The sequence below is a fragment of the Melanerpes formicivorus genome, unplaced genomic scaffold, assembly GCF_026170545.1.
Source record: "Melanerpes formicivorus ecotype bairdi unplaced genomic scaffold, bMelFor1.0.p_v2 SCAF_2, whole genome shotgun sequence".
Taxonomy (NCBI): Eukaryota; Metazoa; Chordata; class Aves; order Piciformes; family Picidae; genus Melanerpes; species Melanerpes formicivorus.
This window is the reverse complement of record NW_027142354.1, coordinates 45,362,769-45,384,671: the sequence shown is the minus strand read 5'-3', so window position 1 is coordinate 45,384,671 and position 21,903 is coordinate 45,362,769. Positions and strand designations below refer to the sequence as shown.

Genomic DNA, 21,903 nt, shown 5'->3' with positions numbered 1-21,903 from the left:
TGATTCCTGTGTCACATTTCATGCCAATTATTATATCTGAAGCAATTCAGTTGTGTGAAATTTTATCTACAACCAGCTTGTGCTCCTTGCTTTTAAATTCAGTATCACTGAGCAGAATTCTAGGGGTTTGCATCAGACAATGTACCTTTCAGTGTTTAAAATAATTCTAAAAAGGGTGGGGGAAAAAAATCCCTCAACAGAATGAAAAATATTTCAGATACCATTTTTGGATCATGTCCAATGTCTACATTAAAAATGCTTTCCAACACCAGACGAAGCCGGAATCATAACAGCTCATTTAATACCACATGCTCTCTGAAAAAGAAAATGAGATCAGTAGTTAAATGAAATGCCCACAGACCCTGGGCATGGTGCACAAGATCAATAAGGATGGTAATGTAGAGATGTGGGAGGACACTAAACTGGTCTGTTACTCAAGATTTATTTTGTCTTCCTGAATCTTTCAGAGTGCTCTATGGAAACAAGATCACAGAGATTCCCCAGGGCCTTTTTGATGATCTTGTGTCTCTGCAGCTGCTGTGAGTATGATCCCTTCCTCTTCTCTGTTCTACAGGCAAGCTAGATTTACTGGTTTTTTAGCTTCTGACATTAATAAAATCACCTTTTCCACTGAAAACTCACTAGGATATGCTAGTCCATTGTCTCTGTGTCAGACGAGAGAGGCAAAGGCTGAGGGAGAAAAGGAAGGTGCCAACAGTTTTATTGCACAGTGTGTGTAACGGGTAATAGACGTGGAGGATTTATGTGTGGGGAGGAAATGAGAGACGTGCTGAAGTTCAAGAAAGGAAATCTGGCTGCTGGTTGATGTGCGGGTGGGGATGCCATCTGACTGGTTTTACACATCTAGCATTTGTGGTTAAATATCTAGATCCTTGAGGGCTACTGTGTTGGAAGTGCCTGCTCTTGAAAGCAAAATGGCAATATGAAAGATCTCATTCTCACCAGCTATGCTCAGTTCTATATTGTTATTATGCTGAATGTGGCTTAGTTGCAAGAGATATTATTTCAGAATGCAGTGTATATTTGAGTATTTTATGACATTTGGGATTAAACACATCTGTAATCAGGGCTAAGATGGAGATCATACAGTCCTCAGTATTTATTAATATAGCATACAAAATTTCCTAAGCCAAATGTGAAATTGCAAATTTCACTCTCTCTTGTCTCCATACTCACATTGGGAACCAGTAACTCCTTCAAAGAGAATGAAATCAGCTGTTCTTTCAGCCAGTCAGTAGAAGGAACAAAAGTAAAATGAGTTTATTATGGATTCCTCATATTCTGCATCATGGATGATGCATTTTGAAAGCAAAGGTGGCATGTGATCAGTTAATCAATTCTGGTTTATATAACACCGTATCACAGTATCGCCAAGGTTGGAAGAGACCTCAAGGATCATAGAGTCCAACCTGTCACCACAGACCCATGACTAGACCATGGCACCAAGTGCCACGTCCAGTCTCCTCTTGAACACCTCGAGGGATGGTGACTCCACCACTTCCCCAGGCAGCCCATTCCAATGACTAATGACTCTCTCGATGAAGAACTTTGTCCTCACCTCGAGCCTAAAACACATAACCCTCCACTTCCAAACAGTAAATTCTATTAAATATAAAATAAAAAGTAGCTTCTAGACATGTTATTTTAAGCATTCCTGTTTTGGCATAACCAGAAATGAGTATCTAAAAGTTCATGATTGCCATTCAGTCCATCACTCCATGGTTCCTCTCTTTGCTGCATTTATGTATTACATAAAAGTAAACATAGCTTTAGATTAGAAATACATGAGCAAAGCCCAAGACCTAAAATGTGGTATCACAGAACAGAGATAGCTCTATATGTTAAGTGAATGACTACTCAGAAGTTTAGTTTATTCCTAAGATCTTAGTTGCAAACCCAGACCACTTTATTCTTGAGAAGGACAAGAAAGATCTTGGTTTCTTTATGACAGTCTATGACTTGTGATGGTGGGAAGCTGTTCATCACCTCCTACATGCAGCCAATTGTTTTGTCTTCACCTTTTGCACATCCTTTTCTGGCATCTCCTTTCCTCTGTCTTGTCCCATACCTCACATGTTTGTTAGTGCTTCAGTGTCTATGGCCAGCCTGTTTATTTAGCGGGGGAGGCATTTTTCCACGTGTGAAAACAAGTATAAAAGTGTTTGGATGCTGGGACTCAGCACGTGCTTATATAACTGGCCTATTAGTCATTGTCAGGCTCAGGTTGCCTTCAGTACAGTGAAGATGCTGCCAGTGAAAGGAGAGATAAAACTTAGCTTGTCACTTTGACCTCTGAGAAAGAAACTACATTGTATAAATCTGAGCTTTAGCATAGTCCTCTTCCTCAAATATTATGGTTGCAAGTTCAAAGTGATACACAGTTGCTGTATCTAACACAGAACATTTTACAGGTAGGATCTTTTCCAGTAGAAAAGGAAAAGAATAATAATCACTCAATATATGGCTCACAGTGTCCTATAAAAAAGTGGGTCCAAAAGTTTTGCATAAAGCATTAGGCAGATCACAATGCCTTTATATTGTAATCCTTGTGTAGTGTGGGCTTTCAACCAATTACATATTTAAGTCTGAATCATCTCAACTGGTGCCTTTTTGTTAAGGGGGCAAAATCTGTATGCCATAGAACCATTAAAAGCTGAAAAGATGTAAGTGGGTTGCCCCATTATGGGATTTCCAGATTATTGTGGCTCTGGAGCCTTTCAGGGTCTTCTTGAAAGTGTTTGACTGTAAAGTAGCTTTTGGCAAGGAGAACGCTGAATGGTCATGCTTTAACTGCAAACAAATGTTTGCAGGCTTTTCTGGTCATGGCTTTGAAGCAGCTATTATGGGTTTGCTTGTACTATTTTAATGGATACTGAAAAAAGAAGTGGCATTTGTTGGTTTTAGACCTGCTGTTGAAACAGTTGGAAGAGTGCCCTGTGATTTGATCTAATTTAGTGTTCAGTGGGCTCTAGATTGGATTTCTTCTTATTAGTCTGGAGACACACTGATAAGAATGCTCTGATTAAGGTATCCTGGTAGCTGCTGTAATTTGCTAAGCTTGAGCTGGAGCATTTTTGAAAATATGCTGGTGTATGGTGAAGCAGGAGACAAACAGAAACAGGGAGTCATTCTGGGGCCTGTATAAAATCATTGAAATTGCATTTAGAAGGAAAAATAATTACTGTGAAATTGCTAATATTGTTATTTACTGGTTTGGATATAGACTCATCAGAGTCAGAAATGTTATTATCCTTCTCTTTCAATATACTGTCACAGTATAGGACCAGACTATTACACTTTTATTCTGGTACAATTGTTTCATTTAAGTGCTTTACATCTGCAGACAGTACCACTGGTGTCAGATACAGCATCCTCAACTGCCCCATTGGGCTCTGGTGTATGGGAAATAAAGAATTCCAAATAAGTTTTAAACTGCCTGCCTAGCATTAGAATTCTGTATTTCAGTCATATAAGACTGAGGTGAGTAAGCCAATATTATATTATATTTGGCAAGAAAATAACCAGGCATGGGTAGGTAATAAGGTTTTTCTGTTGGGGTATGATGTTGGGTTTGTGTAGGTTTGTTGGGGTTTTTTGAAACCTTACTGATTTAATTTAAAATATTGCTTCTGAAGCCATCATTAGAATTAGCTATCTTAAGTAGTCAACGTTCCCCACATAAATAATCACAGTTGAATTTCTGTTAAATTGCTGATTTCACAAATTGTATGTCTTCCTGAAGACACCATTGTAACCAGTACAGCAGCAAACATTATTACAGAAGTCCAACTGCCCATCTGTTCTGTGCTACAGAAGCCTTTCTTGGACCATGTTATTTTCTGTATCCTATTCAGAGTTGCCAGCAGAGGGGATGCTAGAAAGCTACTGTAGCTACTGTACCCCATCCTTAATCCAGCAGATTGGACTGAGTGTCTTCTGAGAATTCTAGGTCCGCTTGGATTATAGAGAGCCAAACTCTTTTCCAAAAATGAGTAACTGGAGTGGTTTGGGTGGGTTTTGGGTGTTTGTTTGTTTGTTTGTTTTGGATTTGGTTTTTATTTTAACAGCAAACTGAACCTTTCATTTCACTGGGGCAATAAACCCAGTGTTTGGTTAATGACAGTTGCTTGTTCAACCTGCATTTGAGTATCAAAAGAATGGAAGGGGTTTCAGTGTAAGGTGGAAGCTTTCAAGTAACCATTAGCTGTGGTCACTTTGAACTCCTGTCCAGGAGGCCTTCGATTAACCTTCATCTGCCTATAAACTGGCATACATTTAAAAGTCCTTCTCACCTGTCTTTCAGTTTTCCTGGAACATGGACAGGCTCTTTCAGGAGCCCTTGAGTTTGCCAAACTGTCTGCCAATCACTGCCCAGGGGGCACAACATAACACTGTGCAGCTTGCTCTTTCAGCAGCCCTGTGACAGATAAGGCTGACGGTTTCTCTGCTTGCTCCCAAATGAGCAGAGCCAGACTGCAGTGAAACAGTGAATCATGTGGCTCAGGACAGTGAGCTGTGGATAATGGGCACCAAGTTTGTTAACCAATGTTTTTCATATCTACTTCCTTCTCTGAAACCATATTAAGACAAACATTCTGGCAGCCTTTTTATTACTGTCATACACTGTGTTCTTCACAGTGCTCTTATTTCTTGGAACCTGAAGGTATCATCAAGTCTCTAATGTTTAAAGAGGCTGTCTAGCAAAATAATACAAGGGGATAAAATCTCATTTTTCAGATGTTTGGTGAGTATCACTTTTCAATAAACCCTTTTCCTTGAGGCCATTTACTTTGCATAGATGCTAATCATACAAAGGCTCAGGCATGTTCATCCCAGATCTTATGATTGAGATCCTCATGGCTTGCAGGTCAGGAAAGAATCCCTATAGTGGGCTCTGTTTTGATGTTGCCGGAAGTACAGGTACTCCTGGGGTGCATATATATTGAAATCATAAAATGAAGCCAAAAGCTTACAGCCTTCTCCTAGTGTCTGATCATTAGGGAAAACTCAGCACTGTAGTTGGAAGTTAGACATGACTGGAGTCAGACATACTGAACAGATAAAGTAACTTCAAAAGTGGTGAAAAATTAGACTTCTGGATCAAATCATCTCACCTGGATAAAAATCAAAACTAGAAATTACATTTACAACTGCAACTTGGTTTTATTTAAAATAGACTTATGTGAAGTGACAAGTTGTCTGTGTCCTTTCAGAAACTGCTATTATCAGTCTGCCTGAAAATTCAGCATTGAGTGATCTCCTTTTTAGCCTGTTTTTGTGCTATTTCTTCTTGGATGAATATTTGAAATACTTGGAAGTCCCATAGCTCTTCTGGTGAGGTTGCTTGGAAAATATGTCCGTGGCAAATTTGCCAAGTTTGAAGTGCTTGGGTTGATTTGTAATTGTAAATTTAATCCCAGTACTTAAGAGCTTAAACCAGGATCTACCAGTTATTTATTGTGTACTTTCAGAGCTTGTTAGAAGCTCAAAGAAAATCCAGTGAAGCACAAACCAATGCAAAGTATTTTTAAAACAAGAAATACAAAATTACACTAAGAATCTACATCAATCCCAATATTTTGTATTGTATACATTACACCCTTGTATACTTGGGTATCATTAAACAGTGATGCAAACAGTATATAAGTGCCAGAAGCAAGAAATGTCAGTTTTCCATCTCCCAGTATGTCTGGGAAAGACTGGCACAGTAGTCTGTCCTCCTCCCATAGCAATCTTTCTGAGGTTTGAGTGGTGGATCAAATATTATTCCATGGAGTTCCTCATTTTTCCAGTGGAGAATTGACAAGAGATATTAAAAAAAGATACCTTCTGACTAGATGTGAGGGGAAACATTTTCACAACTACAGCCGTACCGTGGAGCAGGCTGCCCAGAACGTTGTACATTCTCTGTCCTTGAAGATTTTAAAGAGCGTATTGAATAAAACTCAAAGCAACCTGGTCTGGCCCTAGAGCTCACTTGGTTTGGGGAATCTAATAGAGTGAACCTCTCAAGCTTCCTGCCATTCTGAATTACCCTGTGATTTGATGAAATAATTATTTCTCAGATAAAGCAAGTATCTGTATTAAATATCTATAATATGATCATGATTCAGACCAGATAACCTCTGGAGGTCCTCTGTAACCTAGGTAATTTCTGGGTTCTGTAATTTTAAATTCTTAGCAAAATGGCATATGAATGTTCCCTTGATTGCTCAAAATATTTCTGACTACAGCTGAGATGCTGTGCAACCTTTGTCCTTCTAGTCTAGGGCAGAATATTCCCCGCACAGACTCATTTAATAGCTTTAGAATTGTTTTCAAGCCTCTTGCCTTAAGCTTTTTTCCTTCCGATTTCTGCATTTGAGCTGCTATTGTGATAACATTACTAAGCTCAATAACTGCTGTTAAAGTGAGGGAGCAGCATCTGCCAGACACAGAAATACAATTACAGTCAAGCACTAATGAAAGACCGTAACAGCATCTGCCTTTCCTGTGTCACTTCTGTAGCCTGTCTGCGTACAGTTTCCCAAAACAACTGCTAGTTCATACGTCAGTGTGTAATTCGTTAGCTCTTCTGACGCCAGTGCTGGACGCACCTGACAGAAACTCTCTGAGTTATTATTGCACAAGAAACTAACTTCCTGATAGTGCAGGAAGGTGAGAAAATGTGTTCATTCTGTTGAGCATCTGAATTACTGTTCGGTTATCTAAAGTCAGCTGTCACATTACCTGCATGCATAAGTTAGACAATATTGAAGTTGAATAGCAGAAGTCCAGGTGCTGTAACAGCAGACACTTTTAATTCTCCAGGTAGTAACACAGGATTTTGTGGACAATTTTCCAACTGGTGTTGCAGTCTTTTCTATCAGAAATGAAAGAAGACCTTTAAAATCTCCCTAAACCAGGACTATGTTCTATGCTTCCTTCTTCTTGCCTCATTATCAGCTTGTGATGTTTCCATTTTAATGTTTGTTGAATAAATTTTTCGTCGTCATCCCTACCATCCAGTTTCTTGCACATGGAGAAACACTTGAAGCTGGTTCAAGCAAGCATAATGATGATTTCACACTGAGTATTATCAGTTGAAGCACTGATGGACATTGGTCAGTCATTACATTAGAAAATAAAATTTTTGTAGATGTCTAAATATCTTGGCACAGTGAGCAGCAATCAGATTACTCCCCTACACTCCAGGCCATTAAAAAACATTCCTGGAACCTCATATAATTATTTTTCCCATAAGTAAGCAAGGACACACAGTTCTGTCGTTAGACATGGCTTGTCATTGCTAGGATGATGGAGCACTTGACTAGGTACTTCCATATTGGCACGTCAGCTGTTCTCTGTGATGAGTTGTGTTAAAGATAATTCTTGACTCACTTGGCTATTGATATTCTATAAAAGTCATGTATATTTGATTTGTATTCTGCTGTAACCCATGCAAAACTATTACCCAGTTCTCTCCTTCCATACAAGTCTCCTATGCATTTTACACCTGCCTTTTTCTGGTGAGTTCTCATTTTCCCCCAGTGGAGTCTGGCATGTGGGATGTGCCAGACAGTTCTTGAGATGCATTTTCATTCTCATCATGTTGTCATTACTGTCAAAACACAAAGCTAGTGAAAAAGAGAAGTTTTCTAGTGGCTCCCTGACAATTTCCTTTTGTTTCACTAATGTACCTAGAATGATTTCTGGTCCATCCTGTAGCAACAGAAATCAACCTGCTGCCTCCAGAATGTTTAAAGGTTGATAAGCTGCTCTTTCATTCTCCGAATTATGTACTTATTTGCCTATAGTTTGATTACTTGACTTCACTGAGCTGAAAATGCAAACATTGAGAAGAGTAAAAGCCATATAAACATCCATATTTGCTCTTAAAAAAACCAATTTTTCAATCATTTTGGGTTTATAGTTCAAAATGTTATTTAAATGTTAATCACTTGAAACTGTGCTTGGGCATATAATTCAATTATGGACCATCTTAATTATGCAGATGGTGCTTGTGAGCATCTGATACAATTACAGTGCCAATTCAGTGCACATTCATTCAAAGAGCTTAGCTGAAACATTATTACTTCAATGTGTGTGGACAAAATCACTTTTTCGGGAAATGGGTTCATGGAATTGTAATACTGCTCTGCTCGTTGCTTTCAGTGATGTGTAAACCACAAGGTCTTTAACCATTCTCCTATATTCTATGGTGGTCCTGGGCTTGCAAGAGATTTCTTCATTTTTTAACATATCCAGAGGGATGAAAATGGAGACTTGAGTTAATAATCCATCATCCCTCTATGTAGCAGGCAGTTTTATTTCTACTTGAATTTTTAACCTCCTTCTGAATGCTGCACCACATCTGGAGGCTGTGTGTAAATCTCATCCAATTAAGCCAATAACAAAATAGGAAAATCAGTGGAATTTACTTTCACCATAAATTGGTGCAAAATAAATACCATATAGTTCTTGCTAAATAAGACTCAATATTTAATATTGTCCCTTCTTTTGGTGTCAGTCCAATATAAAGAACCTTTACTATGTTTTCCAGCATGGTTCTGTATTTAAGAAAGATCAGTGTTTCTACCTCCCTAGAATATGTTTTTCTCATTGCCTCGGTGTTAGTTTAAAAAAAAAAAACCAGAAATCTTAGACCCACTTTTAACTCCATGCAAGGCCAGCCTTGTACAGCTAATTAATAATTAGATGTCATGAGGGAGGCTGTGATAGTGAAGAAAGATTAAACAAAGAATTGGAATTTATAAAGGGGAATATCCTTAGAGGGGCTATTTAAAAAGTACCGAGTTTTCAAAGGGATAGAAACCTTAATGCTTCTGGCCAAGGATCATATCCTAACTCACAGTAAGTGGGAGGAAAAAAAATTAGGGGTGATTTATTCTGCTTTCTCATGGTATTTCATTTCTCCACTCCCCTTTCTCACTGATTCCAGTCAGAAATAAGCCATTAATCTATTTCATGATTCACCAACTGTGACCGCATCTGTGTTACTGTTGTGCATGCCATCTTTGCTGTTTAGATTTGGGTACTGAACATATATAGCATAGATGTTATACAGAATAACTGTTGTCCCCCCAGGAAAGCTGTGTAGGACCTGAATTCCTGCTTCTAAACAGTCTGCAGGAGCACTTTCCTGTTCCAAATTGCTATCTCTGATGCTTGAAGGAGAGAGTGTGCTTCTGTATTTGTGGCTATGTGCAGGATCAGTTTCTCTCATTTTGGGTCTTACAGAAATGTCAGAGATTGTGTCACTACAAATCTAGTCATTGAAAATCCATACCAGCAAAACTTGTCACATTCTAAATTCAGATTTCCAGCATTGAGTTTATTTATATTTTGTTGAAACTAATCAGAAAATTAATTTGAATCCTGTGCATTCACTGCAGTTCTAGGTCAGCTTTTGCTCTGAGGATTTATTAAGTGGGATCAATGATGGTCAGACTTCAAGTTCGCTCTTTGCACAGGAGCAAATGGCATCTGCACAGCACACCTCTCTGGTGTGTGCACTTCTTAAGCATCACAAAAAGACACACTGTTTATCCACATATACAAGTACAGCTGTAGTTCAGTTGTAAGTTCTCATATTAATGAGATTATTTTTGAAATGAAAAAAAGAATTATTTGCTCTTTATGCTTTTCTGCAAGTACTGCTTGTAACAGAAAATATTACTGTAATATTAGGGGAGAAAAAAGCACCTGGCAAAATAAATTGAAGTTTCATCCTATATAACTTACATCCCAAGCCTCTGTCATGGAGCAATCAGTTGAAGCCCCTCAGCACAAGAAGGACATTGAGTTGCTAGAGCAGGTCCAGAGAAGGGCAGCAAAGCTGGTGAAGGGTCTGAAGAACAGGTCTGATGAGAAGAGGCAGAGGGAGCTGGGGTTGTTTAGTCTAGAGAAGAGAAGGCTGAGAGAAAACTTCATTGCTCTCTACAGCTCCCTGAAAGGAGTTCTTTCTCCCTTGTATCAGGTGATAGGACAAGAGGAAATGGCCTCAAGTTGCTCCAGGGAAAGTTTAGGTTGGATATTAGGAAAAATTCCTTTTCTATAAGCCTGGTCAGTCCCTGGAACAGGCTGCCCAGGGAGGTGGTGAAGTCACCATCCCTAGAGGTGTAGATGTAGCAAATGGGGACATGGTTTAATGGCCGTGGTCCTGCTACATCAATGGTTGGACTCAATGATTTTAGACATCTTTCCAACGTAAATGATTCTGTGATTCTAATGTGCATTACTTAAACCCATTGTGGGAGCAGTGCAAAAGGACAAGGGTTTGAAACCAAAAGACTTGTAATGCGTAAGTGCATGTCTAGGGTTATTGTTCAAAACTCAGCAGCTAATTCTGCTCTCCAATAGCTCCTTAGCTGTTCTTTATGGAAAAGTTAATGTGCAAACTTGAAAGAGAAATGCATAATGCACGAGAACCAATGGGGAATAAACTGCTTTGGCTAAGACACACAAATGGCTTGTAAGCTGTGACATTGATGTTTGCTGTTGGAGGAAAATCTTAGAAGTCAGATGCATGGTAGAAACTGTCCTTGCAGCCTAATATGAAAATTGTGCTGTTACTGCTGGTGGAGTCAACCAGAATTAACACACACCAGGAGTGTGGATGAGGTGTCACATAATTATCAGTCACAATAATACAGATTCTAGAGAGGTCATACCAGTCTAGCTTATGATTTCATACTTTTTTTTTTTTTGGTTAGTAGTTCATGCAAAAATGTAACCTCCTTTATTCATCATTGCCTTCTATGGGACTTTCTGTCCTTTGACACCAAACTGTTTCTCACAAAAGAAGAAACTTCTGGTAAATTGATATTGACTGTTCTGTAGGCTGGAAAGGTGAGTTCTGTTCTGACTCCCTCTCATTCCAAATCACTGTGTTCCTGTTCTCCTTGAGAAAAAGGGCTTTGGTCAAGTATGCTTCTGTCTTGTCTTTTATGTTTCACAATTACTGGAGCCATTCACTGCAGTAATGAGGTGCTGCCAAAAGGACAGTAGGAGCAGAGAGCTGTACTGACTGCACAGTGTTCCAAAGGTTTCAGCAATGCAAATCCAGCTTGCTATGCAGAGGAAGTAGCTTCTGAGGTTACTTTGTGGAGCTACATCATGTGCAGCTGACATGTATGCAGTTTTTCATTGACAGGTTGCCCTGTTGTATGTAGCAGTGTACATGCAGTGCTGCTACAGCTGTGGTTAAGAGGCATTGTTGGCTTGATGAGGAATGGAAGATGACTTTTCATTTTTATTTATAAACACATTTTCTTCTGATTTAGTATTAGTGTGATGCCCCATAGAGGGCCTCAGTGCTGCAATATTAAGCCCCTCAAAGTTATTGGCAAAGTAGCAAGAATTTAATGACCAAGAGAACTGAATTAATAGCATAAATTGTTTGCAATGTAGTATTTTTCTCAGTAAAAAAAAGATGGGAATTCTGGCTTTTGTAAGAACAGGTCATTTCTTGCCTATTTTCCTTCTGCGCCTAAAATACTACATATGCAGATGACTGGGACAATTTAAATGTTCTTGTGTTGGAGTGTCTCAGAGGGAGATCTAGCTTCTTGTTGGGATTGTATATACTTGTATACATGACAGAAAAATGTTTCGGTGACAGAACTCTGGCTGGATAATCTTAAGAGAACTTGCACAAGTAGTGGGTGAACTCATTAGTTCTTCCAAACAGCTACTCTGTAGATGTGGAAAATACATTTTTTAAAAGGATGAAAATTGCCTTTGTGCTGCTTTTTTATGACTGCACAGGACTGTGGTGTAACTGGGACAGGTTGCTCATGGCTTTATTCAGTATCATCTTGAAAACTTCTAATGATGGGCGACTGCTCAACTCATCTGAGCAGCCTGGTCCAGTGCTTGACTCTTCTTAGGTGTGAAGTGACCCTGCTTTTCAGAAAATTTTAGTCCAGACCCTACACTTCTCTCTTCTTGTCTCTGAGGAGAATCATGTTTTCTTTTCTTTCATGATCAAATTAACCCTGCACTGCTTATCAAAAGAAGTCAGGCTTCTGGAATTTCAGTTAGATTTAAGACAGCTGCTGATAAAGAAAACTGGGAAAAAAGTTTCTTCTGACTGTGGACTTTGTGTATGAGTGTGTGCATGGAATAATAAAGTGGGGAGCATTTGCCATTTTTGCATATATTAAGCTGAAGACTTCTTTAAATATTTGTGGAGAATTTTGAATAAATTGGGGGGTGGGTGAAAAAAGCCCACAAGATCTTGTCAGTGTTTTAAGATTGGTAGCAGTTATATGTCTATATATTCTCCAGCTATTGGAGTACTAGTGCAGACTGTGGTTTTTCACCTTTTTAATGGCAAATGAAGACCTTTAGGTGTGGGTTGGCTTTGGTGACTGGGTTAATATTTTTTAAGATTTAGCCCTGAAGTTCAGTCTATCTATATTTGATTATTACAAGATTAATGAGTGATAAACCTTTCCTCTGTTTTCAGGCTCCTCAATGCCAATAAGATCAACTGCCTGAGGGTAAACACGTTCCAAGGTCTGCATAATCTCAAACTGCTATCTCTTTATGACAACAAACTGCAGACCATCAGCAAGGGGCTCTTCACACCTCTCCGATCGATCCAGACTCTGTGAGTATGCAGGAGTATCATAAATGACAGCTCTCTCCTTTTCCCATAAAGGTGTTGCCTGTTTTTGCAAAGGCTTTGCATCTGAGATTAAAACAATTTGGAATAGACCCTAGGGTAGTAGCTCAAGAAAAAGAAGTATTGCTTAAATTCAGCACAGCCAGCTATCAATAAAACCTGCCCATAGCAACATAAATGTCATAAGTGTGTTAAGCCCTCAGAGTAATTCATTCATACTGTTTGTTGGGAAGATAATAGGGAAATTTGACTCTGTGCAATATGGGAACAGCAAAATCTATCAAAGATATCACCTAACACTTTCTAGTGTTGTTGGCATCTCTCCTTGCTGGGTCTGAGTCCTGCTGTACAGTTTGTGACTTTGGAAACCACATTTCAGCTGGCGTTCTGCTTAGGGGAAATGGTACATTGTATTATTTGACCTGTTATGACAACCCACTAAACATTTTCTGAGAGTCTTTGAATTGGAAGCATTAGGAGAAGAGGGATCAGAAGCAAAATTGGAAGCAAAAGAGCAGAAATTACAAAAGATGGTTTCATCTTAAAACTGTAAGTAGGATAATAAGGTAAACAGTACTCTGCCCTCAGAGCTGGAGTTGGCAGCCTGGTAGAAATTAAAAACTAGGAGGAACTCCCTTACCCAATAGCACATATGTGAGTTTATGTACATATTTGTGTGTGCATATGTAAAGAAGAAGTTCTGTGTGTTTATGTAGTGTGCAAGCACAGGCATTTTTAGTGTTAAAATATGTATGTGTGTATAAATACTATGCTATTTTACTGCTAATGTATATATACACATATATATGTGTTTTTTCATACTGGAAGTGCATTGGCCAAGTTAGTTATATAAATGCTTAAATTAATATTAAAAATAAAAAATATTTGTAGCAGCAGGGTATCTGCTACCTCCTCAGCCACAAGTGCAGCCTTAATTTCCCAGGTACATGGCCAGTATCTATTGCTACAAACCATTAAGGCATTAGAAAAATCAACACACCCCCAAACCCAGTCCTCCAACCCTCCCTCCTTCACTGTGCTTTTTTCTGCTGCAACATGCAGTATATGTACATAGATACACATGACAACAAGAGTAACAGAGGAGGTTCCTTTACAGAGGTATGTAAGGATCATCCACTTGAACAACAGGCAGCACTCTTAGGGTACAAAAATGGCTCCCTGGTTTCCACTGGGGTTTTATCACCAGTCCTGGTGGCCGCTACCTGGAATGGACTTGTTGCTTCACACCAAGACACTTTTTCATTAAATATTTTGATTCATTCTCCCATTTTTAGAGCTCTAAGTGATTGCCATTTTCTGCCTTTTATTTTTTTTTTTCCTAGAGCTATAAAACTAGTCCCATGTTCTGTCTCTGTATGCTTGTTTGTTCTTTGGACCTTTCACACCAGGAATGACTCCACTACAACAGTAATCTTTAGTTTCTCCAGGAGCTTTCTGCTGTGTATGCTTTCATTTCCCACTCGCTGACAGCCCTTGCCCTCCTGTATTTCATACTTACTCTGTTAAGTGGCAGTTCATAAATATAACTGCAAACAGAAAAGAAAAGAAGTTTTTCTAAGTGGAAAAAACACACTAACAGCAGAATTCTTGTGAGCCACTAACTTTACACCTCTGTCCAAACCAAATTTGAACATCTGTCATTTCATAAACTCTCCTTGCAGTTATCAGAAAGCCATGTCCTGCTCCCTTTAAGTTAGAGGGATTGGTGCAAGTTAACTGAGATCAGAATCCGGCTCTGAGGTAGACCTAACAAACTCTCCTGATACAGTGCTCAACTTTGTCAAGCAGAATAAATCATGCTAGCAGTGGAGAAATACTGTTTCTCTCTGAGATACTCTAGCAGATTTGTATTAACAAAGTCAAAATACCCAGTTGAAGTCAGTGCTATAATATCTATTTCCAGATGTGTGGGAAATGTGTTGTTTATAATTTGGTGAAGGGTAGATTAAAGTTCTACCCTGCAACAACAGTTCAGTCTCAAAAGTAACAAATTTTTGCTCCAGGAAAAAATACTCCGAAAGGGAACACTGTTACACAGGATGGCTGTATGCAAATACCAGTTTTACTCTTGAGAAGAGACCTCTGGATCGCTTCTAGCTTTGCCACAGATCCAAAGCATTTTACTAATTCACGTTGTGATCCCCAGGAAACTGAGCATGCCAATAATATTTCTTTTCAACCAGGATACAAGATGATCTTCAGGTCAGGTACATCTAAAAAGGTGCATTTCTCTCTAAAGGCAGCATGTCAGGCTCCCAGGAGGAAGCACTGGACTTTGTAGACAGGAGGTCTGTGTGCATAAAGCAGACTTTGCTATCTTAATTTTTGTTTCCTCTATGGAAGGACTTGCAGCAGGCTTAATGAGCTACGAAATGTGATAGCTCACAGAATTCTCCCATTCATGTGCAGCTCTGTGTGGTTTCCGCCAGGCCTGGGTTTTTGGAAGCTTATTCAATTACTCTACTCTTCAGGTTTGCGTTTGTGAAAAACAGTGATGGAGTACAGTGTCACAGGTCACTTCTGATTAAACATCCCATCCTTCTTGCAGACATTTAGCTCAGAATCCATTTGTGTGCGACTGCCATTTGAAGTGGCTGGCTGATTACCTGCAGGATAATCCGATAGAAACCAGCGGTGCTCGATGCAGCAATCCGCGTCGCCTTGCCAACAAACGAATCAGCCAGATCAAGAGCAAGAAGTTCCGCTGCTCAGGTAATTCATTTATCCAGGCTGTACTGCACTTTCAATTCAGAAATAAGCAGGTCCAGAGAGCCTGCTAATTGAATCTGCAGGACAGTGTTTGCTATAATGGATATTATGGAGCATCTTTTAAAATTAAATTTGGGAAATTCAGTTAGTTCTCCAGAAAGCAAATTACCTTATGGATGAGGAAAAAATAGAATAAAAAAATAAAAAAGGGGGCAGTCTGTAGCTGCCTTCTCTTAAAAACAAGGAAAAGGAGATAGAGAAAAGCTTATAGCATTGAATTTAAAAAAACAACTGTTATAAAATGTCTAGAGAAAACAATGAAGATATCTATGAATCCATGTGGCAAATGTCATCTTTTGAAGGGGTGGAAGGCGGAGGGAGCATCATTTGTATTCAGGCAGGACTCTTACTGACCTTAATGAGAGCTGAGCCCAAGTAAGTTCTCAGACCTAAAACGCCTGAGACCTAAAAGGCCTAAGTAATATGAGATTTTCATACAACTGTCAGTGAGCATTTCTGACCCAGAATGTGAGTAAAGCGGGGGGGGTGGGAAGACAGCGTTGACATACTTTCAAAGATTTTTTTGTATGTCCACAAGTAACATGCACTAATTCAAGTAAAACTCCCACTGAAGTTGGTAAGATTTTTTTGTTTGTTTGTCTTACTCATTTTTTAACCAAAACTTGCATCACACTTTAGGGAAAGATTTTGTGCTATGAGCTAGACTGAAAAATATTTCCACCTAATAATAACCTCTGAAGTAACATAAACACCATTTTCTCAAACCTATCTGTTCTTTATTTATGGTCCAGCTATCAGTAAAAGGACATTTATTGCCCTATACAGCACAACTAAGCAGGCTGCTCCTGCATGTGTTTTTGCTATTGGTTATTTGTATTTTCAATTACTGCATTTTCGTGTACTGTAAAGACAAGCAGGTTTCAGTAAGCAAATCTATTAGTGTGTACTAAGCAGAAAAATGGAAAATTACTGTTATTGATGAGTACCTTGCACTGTTTTCTATAAAAATCACTATGATGTTTGTCTTTTTCCTCTAGAGAAAAAAAAAACCAAACACCACCAATAAACACCAAAAAACCCAACCAAAAAACCCAAAACAAACAACTATGATTAATTGTGTTCCTGTTGGTAAAAGATTAATGACTGTAGATGGAGATGCAGCATGAAACTGAATGGCAGCAGCCCAGAACAAGCCATTGTGCTTTGTGTATCTCTGTGAGCAATATGCTGAGCTAAACCTTCTCTTTATGGGGAAAATAAAATAAAGACAACTTCATTTGCAGTCAGGTTTCCTAGGGCATGCTTGTTAAAGTCTTCAATCACTTACGACTCAAGCAACAAAATTTATAACCAGAACTGAAATGATGACATACTTTTATCTAGGTTTTTGGATTGTGGCCATCATAGTAACAAGGTAATTAGTCAGTCATATTCATGTTTAAACTGGAAATGAAAATGCATAAATATAATTTAGAAAGGAAAGTAACCACAGAAATAGATTGGTATAAATCTGTACTCAGTTTGCCATTGTTATTGTCTTCTGCTTTTATTAATAGGCTAGAGAAATTAATGTTATGTATGTGCATGCATGCCTGGAACAATGGCCCAAGCTATTGGATAAGGCACACACCATCTGATATCATTTATGAAAGATTATAGCTAAGAAGAGCAACAATACAGAACACAGTACCTGGTGAGGTTGAGAATAATATTTTGTGGGAGTTCTTATCTTGGGGGTCCTTTCTTTGAGGCATTAGGCTCTTTTTCCCTTGGTCTCCAGTTCTACAAGTATATCAAAACCACATGGAAAAGGCATAAACCTGACTTATGAAGGAGGAGAGCAGGGATTGTACAGCTTCAGAACAAAGATTTCAGCTGGATGAAAGCTAATTCTATTCAAAAGCTCAATGGAGAAGATATCCTTGCCTGTAGAGTTTCCAGATGGCGATGAGATACACTGAACTCGACTCACTGTCTGCTCACATGAGACGGGGGGAACGTCTAATGATTTAGAAGAATCTTAGTTTGTAAATCAATCCAGAGAACAGACACCCTTGGTACCTGTTCTGCTCAAGTTGTTCCTCTGAATCATGGCTGCTTCAGACTTGGCATTTGGCAGGAATTTTCCATGTTTGCATTTTGAGGAGTATATTTCATCCCAGGTTTTAACACAGCATGTCTCTGTGCAGAAAAGTCCATGAGGTACGAATCTTCATCATTCAAAGTCAGAATACTGAGCAGTGCTTCGTGTTATCCAGGGATGAGCCTGCACAATCCCACTGGGTTGGCAGTGCTTTGTAACTTGTCAGTGTTCTGGCTGGCTATGGGATTCTTACTGTGTGGTTTTCACATGTAGATTTTACATCATGTGCTCAGTGTGTGAGAAAGGAATTTTAATTTTGAATCTTTTTGTGAATGTGCATCTCTTTTCCCAAAGGGTTCTTGTTTTGGGATCCTGATATTTTAATATGTTTTTTTTTTTTTCTTTAAATGCAGGTCCATAGTCAGTAATATGGTTTTGTTGGGGGGAAGTGCAGTGGATATGAAGGGTTGGTTAAAGAAGTAATATGAGGTATTTTATCCTGACCTGGCCTTTGAAAAGTGATGAGGATGCACAGAATATTTGAGTTCTGTGGGAGAAGAGTTACTCAGCCTGTGTCAGGATTACACTCATGAGCAGTTAAATTTAGGTGAGCTTCATACTTGGGCATCTGGGAAATGTCTGGTTCTTGAGTCACAAAATTCTAATGTCCTGAATAATCTGCGTGTTGTCCACCTTACTTTGAACTTGACAAAGGAAGGAAAGAAGAAAAGAAGACTGTCAGTCAGGACTTGGCATGAGAAACAAATGTAAGTGTTCAGTGAATTAAGAAAAAAACAGGTTGTGTGTATTATACAAGGATACTCCTAGGAGTGCTTAGCAGGAATGGGGAATACTCCTAGGAGTGCTTAGCAGGAATGGGGAAGAAAAGCTGAGGTGTTCCAAGTTTCACCAGTCTGAAGTGGTAGAGGAACACCAAGAAGGTCACATTTGGAGATTCAAACTGGCTAAATAGAACTTTATTGATTAATTAAATGAAACCATGAAGACAAAACTATGCAGCATAGGGAAAAATAAAAATTAAAAAATCAAGTATAGAAAAACTTCATTCTGCATATCGTTACATTCAGTTTTTATTTTATTGGAGCTCCCCACTCTCCTTTTAGACAGCATTTAGCAAGAGGAACATGCAGTCTTTTTGTAATTAATCATCAAGGCACTTTTCCCAGATGCTATTTCCTCCCCAAACCAAATGACTCAAGCTTTTACTGATAGTGATGGAGCAACATCTGCAAAGGTTATGATGGCCATAGGAAGGAGATAGTGTGCAACAGGTAGATAATGTGCATAATTCTTTTTGAAAAGGAGAATTGGAAGCATTATAGCATGAAATGAAGGAACAGCAGGGAGAGGGGCATGTTTTTGCCTGGGGCTTTGAGACAGGCAAAGCTGTTGAATATACTACCAAGTACATCTAGGCATCAGATTGCAATAGATACTATTGCCTGTGTTTTTCTGCCTTCCGTTTAATGCGATGCACCAAAATAATAAACCGCCCCCTTGCTCAGCTTTCTCCCCACAGCTATAGAATCTGAGACTAAAAAAGGTTTTTCTTGAAAGAGAAATTGGAGGAATGGGCTGTGACTAATGCTTTCCTTCTTCTGTTTAGAAAAGGGAAATGCTGTCATTTTCAGTGGCAACAGTAAAATTGTAATGATTGTTTTCTTTTAGGCTGCATCTGCCCACTATGACCACCTAAGGATCCAATGATTCTTGCCAGCCTTAGGTCACAGGAGGCTCCCATTCTTAGCAGAAAAAGGAAGAAAAAATAACAACAAAAATCATCTGCCCACTAGCATTGGATTAAGTTCACAACACAGCATTTCTGTTTTCCAAAGCAGCACTGAGCTTTAGGAGGAAGGGAAATGAATCTATGAGCAGATTGTGTTGTCTCTGTGGTAGCTTATTGTCACTTCAAGAATTGGCAGGATCCTTGATTGCTGTGTGACACTGGGTATGAAATAGCTTTTGCAGAGAGCTGCCCTTGTATTCAGCTGTAGAGCTTTCTTCCCCCCAACATGTTTGCATTTTTCAGTATATTGTGTATTTTAAAAGCAGTGAAGGATCCACCTGCTGTACCCACACATTGCTGATAATGATCAAAGCCTATGTGTGTCTAGAAGCATCACATCATGAAAGCTTTTTTACCTTTTAATTCTGAGAAATAAGAACCTTAGAAATAAGATTACTAGCTGAAGTACGGTGAAGTGAACCTGTCTTCCTGCCTCCTCTGGTGTTGGGACATACATTGTATCTAACAGACTTTAATTAGTTATTTCAGTTCCAGATAATGCTGTACAAGTCAGAAGCGTGGGGAGGAGGACAATGAGCCATCTGCCAGCACAATTCACTCGTTTTTGAGCACTGCTTCTTGTTAACCCAACATAAATCAAAGTCAGCCTCTGTTGTACATATGGATCCAGAGCTTATATATGTAGTGCTGGTGTCACGTCTCTTGTGTTATCCCTTCTTACTAGAAAGTAACTTAGTTACTGTTAGTCCCCTCAGAATTTTTGAAGGAATTTCATAAATCCTCTTAAAAAACAAGTTTTCCTTCTAATTCTTTATGGGGTTTTTTCCCAGCCTCTGTCTTCATACATATTCACCTTTCGTGGATTACCTGCCTCTTTTAGAACAGAGGTCCTATTATTTGTGATCAGCCGAAATTTCCTTCTCTCTTCTCTGCATTGTTTCAAGTTTAGAAGCATAGAACTGCACTGGACGGCGCATTCCCAGTCAGGAGAACACAGGCTGCACAATCAGGGCTTTTATGCCCAGTCCCTAAGGCAGTTGGCATGTTTCTTGTCCCATCACAGAATTACAGAATGATACAGGTTGGAAAGGACCTCTGGAGATCATGTAGTCTAACCCTCTTGCTGGAGCAGGTTCACCTAGAGCAGGTTGAATAGGACAGTCATTGGAGGTGTTCAGAAGGAGACTTGATGGGGTACTTTCTGCCATGGGTTAGCTGTTTGGGTGGGTTGGATTGGTTGATGGGTTGGACGCGATGATCTTGAAGGTCTCTTCCAACCTGGTTTGGTTTATTCTATTCTAAGTTTATTCTACATTTATTGTTTGTATAAAAGTATTTAATGAAGTGAGTATCCAGGTGGGTTTTGAATGACTCCAGGGCGGTGACTCTACCATCAGAGGAGAGGGTGAGGAGAACCTCCTTCAACCTGTTTGCCACACTATTCTTGATGCATCTCGGGATGCCACTGGCCTTCTTGACCACGAGGGCACATTGCTGGTTCATAGTAATCCAGCTGTTCACCAGGACAGTCTTCAACCTGTACTGATACATGGGTTATTCCTCCCTAGGTGCAGTCCCCTTGTTGAACTTCATGAGATTAATCTGTCCAGCTCTCCTTGGTCTCCCTAGGTTATCTCCTTCTCTGCTTCTAGTGACATACAAATGCTATTTAAGCTTTTTGAGCTCTGAAAATGAAAGGTGCAATATCTTGTTACTCCTCAACCAGTGTTTAAAAGTCGTGAAAGGCAAGTGAATTCCATCCAGGTCTTCCATAATTTGGCAGACTGAAACACCTTCCTGTTGATTCTGTAATTTGCCACTCTGATGACAGCTTTGCAGATTTCATCCATATTGAGGAACAAATAGTCATTTGCAGGCTACCATTCATATTCCTGCACTCCGTATTTTCTGTTTGATCAAAAGACCTGGTAACCCTCTGCTCTTGACAGCCTTGTAACAGTGCTGCATTGTCATGTGCTTGGGGACAGGTGACAGTGCCTGCCCTGAATGTGCTGTTCTCCAGCAGCTCTTGACTGAGCAGGCATCAAGCTCTGACAGTTTGTAGGTTTGTCCATTCTGCATGTGAGAGTGGTGGAGATTGGCAGTCCTGCACTGGGTGCTCTAGGCTCAATCACATTTGCAGGAAATCTTGTCTGAGGCCAAGATCCAACACTTTCTCTCAATAGGGCTTTTGCTCAAGTGGATTGCAAGGAATATGAATGATACAGACAAATGAAAAATACACTTCACTCAGATTTCTTTCTGTGGGGTGTTTGGTGTATGCTTTTTTTTTTATTCAGTTAAACACTATGTGTTGTACTTTTTTTTTCTTCCCTGGAAGACACCCAGAATCAGTGAAAGTACCTTCAGAAACTCTGAATATAGCTAAACTCAGGGCATGCATTTGTGCATCAGAATACTTCTATCCAAATGGAAGGTTGTTTGACAGCAACAAATCATCTGCAGATTAAACCCTAGACCTAATTCATCCTTGTGAATGTGAAGCATTCACTGTACACTGTGTCTGAGTATATTTGAGCTTTGGTTTGCGTGACATTTTTCTGAAGTTGAAGTCATTGGAGAGCACAACACAAACTGCTATGAGCTAACTCCAATGGAGCTAAATTCCCTTGTACTGTAGAAATG

At 39.3% G+C, this 21,903-nt stretch overlaps 1 protein-coding gene across 2 annotated transcripts in view; it reads left to right on the top strand.

Annotated features, from left to right (window-relative positions):
* SLIT3 (slit guidance ligand 3) overlaps nt 1-21,903 on the top strand; it is a 517,496-nt gene that overhangs the window by 361,852 nt on the left and 133,741 nt on the right. For both annotated transcript variants that reach the window (XM_068158541.1, XM_068158532.1), the window contains 3 exons: nt 468-539; nt 12,494-12,637; nt 15,222-15,385. In XM_068158541.1, coding sequence (XP_068014642.1) covers nt 468-539; nt 12,494-12,637; nt 15,222-15,385 — 380 coding nt within the window. The remainder of the gene's footprint in view (nt 1-467; nt 540-12,493; nt 12,638-15,221; nt 15,386-21,903) is intronic.